At 37.9% G+C, this 6,314-nt stretch overlaps 1 protein-coding gene across 1 annotated transcript; it reads right to left on the minus strand.

The window, feature by feature from the left end:
- Nucleotides 1–646: 646 nt before the first annotated feature.
- On the minus strand, nt 647–3,096 carry LOC142662462 (nicotinamide N-methyltransferase-like). Its single transcript, XM_075840666.1, has 3 exons — nt 2,946–3,096; nt 1,383–1,590; nt 647–1,067 (listed from the first exon to the last, which is right to left on the minus strand). The coding sequence occupies exons 1-3, from the start codon at nt 3,094–3,096 to the stop codon at nt 647–649; spliced, it is 780 nt and encodes a 259-aa protein (XP_075696781.1).
- Between the last annotated feature and the right edge of the window lie 3,218 nt (nt 3,097–6,314).

The following is a 6,314-nucleotide window of genomic DNA, read 5'->3' on the forward strand; positions in this document are numbered from 1 at the left end:
ATTATTTGTAAAAGCCCAACTGGGCATTTTTTTTCCTTTAACCAAGTGGGAGTTGTAAATAAAAGTGTATGATGCTGACCAATCAGCGTCATACACTTCTCTTCATTCATGTCCAGCTTTAATCACAGCACAGCGTGATCTTGCGAGGTCACTTGCTCCCGCAGTTTCTTCACCGGAGCGACGAGAGAATAACAAGACATGGCCTACAGCTTCCCCGTGGCTGGAGGCCATGTCTGGTCATTCTCCCAATGCTCTGGTTAAGGAACTACAGTGTGGGAGTAAGTAACCACACAGAGTGATCTCACGACATAACGCTGTGCTGTGACTAAAGCTGGACATGAATGAAGAGAAGTGTACGACGCTGATTGGTCACCGTCATACACTTTTATTTACAATGCCCACTTGGTTAAAGGAAAAAAAACGCCCATTTGGGCTTTTATAAAAAAAATGTTAATATCATTTAGCATGAATGTTAAAATGATCATAACTTTGTCACTAATAAACTTTTTTTTACAGAAAAAACAACACAATAGTTATATACAACACAGCGCCTATTAGATTAGGTAGGAGATAGGGAAGTATGAAACTGGTGACAGAGCCTCTTAAAAATATAAAGTCATGACATGCAGACTTTGTATTTTCAAACCTACTTCTTGTGAGCTGCAATAAATATGATGGACTTATAGTCAGTAAGGTCACTGACAGCCGTTCTCTCCTTGACCTTACAGTAATTAATGATAAAGCCTTCTCCAACTAGAGCTTTCCTGACAAAATCCTCATCATATGTGTAAGCATGGAACTTGTCTTTTCCGACTGTGAAATATGTTGCACCTAAACTTCCAATTATTATGAGGTGTCCTCCAGGTTTCAGCAACTTAGAGAACTTCCTCAGATATCTGATGTAATCATCTTGACCTTTGTTGATAACATCCAGGAGCAAAGCACTGATGACACAATCGGCTGGTGGTAAGACCAGCGGGTCTGTCATATTCTCTTTCTCCAGGTCGTATTTCACAACATGTTGAATGGCTGATCTCAGTTTTTCTTCCTGGTCTTGAAACTGATCACTGGAAAATAAAAACGACAAGAAAAGTGATTGTCCGAGGGTCAACATCAACATGGCGGTTCAGGACTTAACACTGGACTATTGACTTAAATTGAAATAATCCACGACTGTTGTACCAAGTGTCAGGCTTATACTGCGCCTTTCCAGCATTAACTTGTATAAGAATATTGAACTAAGTGGGTAATAAAAATGTTACATTATATTAACAGAGAACACATTTTTTGGGATCTTTGTCCCATCATCCCTTATATTTGATGTATAAGAAGCAACAATCACAATGACAGTGGGTTTCCTTATGTCAGCACATATATGTCACCTGTTTTCTTCTTTCTCTTGAAGAAGTGTTGAAGTGTGGCCCCAATAAAATGCTCCCGTACGTTCGTCCACCCATCTCTTCAGCTCCATGATGCATCTGTTATTGACCTTCAGCACTATGATGTTTTTAAAAAACTCACAGGCTGAATATAAATGATGAACAAAGGAACCAAGACTGATGTCAATCAAGATTTCTCCTTTAATATGACCTGCAGAAAAACATTTTGACTACTTAAACATCTAATATGTTAAATCCTCATAGATTTTGTGGATAAACAAGGAAATATGTCTGTTCACTTCTAGTAAAATATGTAAACATTGGGTTTTCAATACACAAATATCTGAAAAAGACATAAAATAATCCTCAAATGTTCTATAGGTCGATGACACCAATGTTATTTTAGAAGGTGAAGATTGCAATCATCTGACGTCCTGTAGTAAGAGGAAAGAAAAGAAGAAGGGAGGCTCATAGGACCGTCACTAGAACAATCCAAGAGTGCTCACCCGATGGGATGGTATATAGGTCACCCTAAGTGTCCTCTATAACCAGGGTTGTAGCTGTTTATCTGCTGTGGCTGCAATCTATGGATCCGGATGTAAAATGAAATACCAAAAGTGGAAAAAAAACTGCAAACATGGGCGAAAGGTGCTAGACGTATTTGGTTGGATTGCATATTCTAAGGCACCACACTGGACACACAGAAACCATATAAGGTGTTATCGTTTTGAAAACATTTTTGATAAAATGAAATCAACTTTTTAAGGATGAGCTTATTTTTGGTTCCTTCAGTTTTATTGATGATCCACAAATTTACAGCTTTAATTAGGACAAGGTTTCTGATTCCTAGACCCTTTACTGGTTATTCTTTATATAACATATAAGCTAACTTCTGTTAGCTTTTTCCAACATGTTTTTCTTGATCTACCCTATGCTGACTTTTTTTTCCTTTTAGTATTTGAGTTCTAGTGACTCGACCTGACCCTGTGTAGAATCTCCCAGTCAACAAGTCTGCCGAGCTGTCATTCATGTTCAGTCTAATGTGACAAAGAAAGTGATATCTCCATCCTAATATGAGAATTAAAAAAATATTATTTCTGCTATTCGTGGTATGCTGAGCAGAAAATAACTATTGGTGCATTCCTTTTTTAAGCATGGACATCTGTCATTAAACATAGAATTGTAGATTCTAAAGATCAAGTTCTAGTTTAAAAATTAAAATTAAAAATTGTCAGATAACAGCAGATTTAGGGAATTGCACTTAGAATTGGAATTTTTGAGATACCCTTAATCAGGTGGGGTACGATAAGAAAAAAAATTACTCTACTGAACCCTGACACCCTATATTCCTTATTATATACAATGACTAGGTCTTTGCTCTGCTCCCTGTGATTTTCTAGTTGCTAAAACTGGGGCAGTATTTTTGCCTCCTGTTTGATCTCCCACACCCCAAAAAACAAGTTTGTCCAATTTTTATTGAGTTGTTTCCAATTCTTTAAAACCAGTTAAACATAAAATAATATATACGTCAATGTATCTTAGGAGTAATACAATCAGGATACATACCCACTGCGAAAAGTTGTCTAAGATTTTCAATGAGAAAATTCAAGGAGTCTTCTCCAAAGGCCATGTCAGGTTTATCTGAAAAGTAATGCTCCAGACATTGTCTGGAATCAAAGTCATGTACATGATAGAGCTTATGGGTACTGGAATCCATCATCTACTCCTGTATCACAGACGGGGTGACTACCTCTAGACCGGGGCACAAGGTCTTTATATAATTACCAGGATTCAATTTACAAAGTGTGTTACTAAGAATAACTTATCACATGATGACTTATTATATTCATGAGCCGGTCATGGGAACTTGTTTTAAAATAAATTCACATAGAGAAAAAATTACTTTTAAATAAACAAATCTATTTGATTGTTAACCCCTTAAAGTCCAAGCCATTTTTTTTATTTTTTATTTTACACTCCTCGTTTTCTATGAGCCATAACTTTTTAATTTATTTTTATTAAGTCTATTTTATTGTTAACCCCTTCCCTCTTTAGCCACTTTTGACCTTCCTGACCAAACCTCATTTTTCAAATCTGACATGTGTCACTTTATGTGGTAATAACTCCGGAATGCTTTCACCTATCCAAGAGATTCTGAGATTGTTTTCTCATGACACATTGGACTTTAAGTTACTGGCAAAATTTGCTCGATATGTTCAGTATTTAATTATGAAAAACACCAAAATTTAGCGAAAAATTGCAAAAATTAGCATTTTTCTCAATTTAAATGTATCTGCTTGTAAGACAGGCAGTTATAACACACAAAATTGTTGCTAATTAACATCACCCATATGTCTACTTTAGATTGGCATCGTTTTTTGAACATCCTTTTATTTTTCTATGACATCACAAGGCTTAGAACTTTAGCAGCAATTTCTCACATTTTCAAGAAAATTTCAAAAGGCCATTTTTACAGGGGCCAGTTCAGTTGTGAAGTGGCTTTGAGGGCCTTATATATTAGAAACCGCCAAAAAGTCACCCCATTTTAAAAACTTCACCCCTCAAAGTATTCAAAACAGTATTTAGAAAATGTCTTAACCCTTTACACATGTCACAGGAATTAAATCAAAGTAGAGGTGAAATGTACAAATTTCATATTTTTTTGCAGAAATAAATTTTTAGTACAATTTTTTTTATAACACAGAAGGTTTTACCAGAGAAATGCAACTCTATATTTGTTGCCCAATTTCTGCAGTTTTAGGAAATATCCTACATGTGGCCGTAGCGTGCTACTGGACTGAAGCATCGGCCTCAGAAGCAAAGGAACACCTAGTGGATTTTGGGGCCTTATTTTTGTTACAATAAATTTTAGGCACCATGTCAGGTTTGAAGGGCTCTTGCGGTGCCAAAACAGTCAAAATCCCCCAAAAGTGACCCCATCTGGGAAAGTACACACCTCAAGGAAATTATCTAGGGGTACAGTGAGCATAGGTTTTTTACAGAAATTATTGGAAGTAGGACGTGAAAATTAAAATCAACATTTTTTCAAAGAAAATGTAGGTTTAGCGATTTTTTTTCTCATTTCTACAAGGACTAAAGGAGAAAAAGCACCGTAAAATTTGTAAAGCAATTTCTCCCGAGTAAAAAAATACCCCATATGTGGTAATAAACGGTTGTTTGGAGACACGGCAGGGCTGAGAAGGGAAAAAGCGCTATTTGGCTTTTGGAGCTCAAGTTTAGCAGGAATGGTTTGCGGAGGCCATGTCACATTTACAAAGCCCCTGAGGGGACAAAACAGTGGAAACCCCCCACGAGTGACCCCATTTTGGAAACTACACCCATTGAGGAAATTATCTAGGGGTATAGTGAACGTTTTGACCCAACAGGTTTTTTGCATAAATTATTGGAAGTAGGCCCTGAAAATGACAATCTAAATTTTTTCAAAGAAAATGTAGGTTTAGCTAATTTTTTCTCATTTCCACAAGTACTGAAGGAGAAAAAGCACCATAAAATTTGTAAACTAATCTCTCCCGAGTAAAACAATACCCCACATGTGGTAATAAATGGCTGTTTGGACACACGGCAGGGCTTCGAAGGGATGGAGTGCCATTTGGCTTTTGGAGTTCACATTTAGCAGGAATGGTTTGCGGAGGCCATGTCACATTTACGAAGTCCCTGAGGAGACAAAACAGTGGAAACCCCCAACAAGTGACCCCATTTTGGAGACTACACCCAATGAGGAAATTATCTAGGGGTATAGTGAGCGATTTGACCCCACAGTTTTTTTGCAGATATTATTGTAAGTAGGCCCTGAAAATAAAAATCAACATTTTTTCAAAGAAAATGTAGGTTTAGCTTATTTTTACTCATTTCCACAAGGACTGAAGGAGAAAAAGCACCACAAAATTTGTAAAGCAATTTCTCCCGAGTAAAACAATGCCCCACATGTGGTAATAAATGGCTGTTTGGAGACACGGCTTGGCTTAGAAGGGAAAGAGCGCTATTTGGCTTTTGGAGATCACATTGAGCAGGAATGGTTTGCGGCGGCCATGTCACATTTGCAAAGCCCCTGAGGGGAAAAAACAATGAAAACGCCCAAAAAGTGACACCATTTAGGAAACTACACCTCTTGAGGAATTCATCTAGGGGCGTAGTGAGCATTTTGACCCCACAGATGTTTCATAGAATTTATTAGAGTTGGGCATTGAAAATACAAACAATCCTTTTTCTTTAATTAGACGTAGCTTTAGCGCAAATGTTTTCATTTTCGCAACAAATAAAGGAAAAAAAAGAACCCAACATTTGTAAAGCAATTTCTCCCGAGTACGGCAATACCCTATATGTGGTCATAAACTGCTGTTTGGGCACACGGCAGGGCTCAGAAGGGAAGGACCGCCATTTGGAGTGCAGATGTTGCTGGATTGGTTTCTGGGCGCCTGTGGAAACCCCCCAGAAGTGACCCAATTTTGGAAACTACACTCCTCAATGCATTTACCTAGTGGTGTAGTAAGCATTTTAACCCTGCAGGTGTTTTGTAGAAATTAGTGTCAACTCGATGTTGCAGAGTGAAAATTTTATTTTTTCCATAGATATGCCAATATGTGGTGCCCGGCTTGTGCCACCATAACAAGACAGCTCTCTAATTATTATGCTGTGTTTCCTGGTTTTAGAAACACCCTACATGTGGCCCTAATCTCTTGCCTGGACAGTCGACCAGGCTCAGGAGTGAAAGCGTACCATGTGAAATTGAGGCCTAATTTGGCGATTTACAAAGTATTGGTTCACAACTGCAGAGGCTCAGATGTGAAATAATAAAAATAAACCCCTGGGAAGTGACCCGATTGTGGAAACTGCACCCCTCAAGGCATTTGTTAAGGGGTGTAGTGAGCATTTTCACCCTACAGGTCTTTTCCATAAATGAATGCGCTGTGGGTG

Source organism: Rhinoderma darwinii, chromosome 10 (assembly GCF_050947455.1).
Source record: "Rhinoderma darwinii isolate aRhiDar2 chromosome 10, aRhiDar2.hap1, whole genome shotgun sequence".
Lineage (NCBI taxonomy): Eukaryota > Metazoa > Chordata > Amphibia > Anura > Rhinodermatidae > Rhinoderma > Rhinoderma darwinii.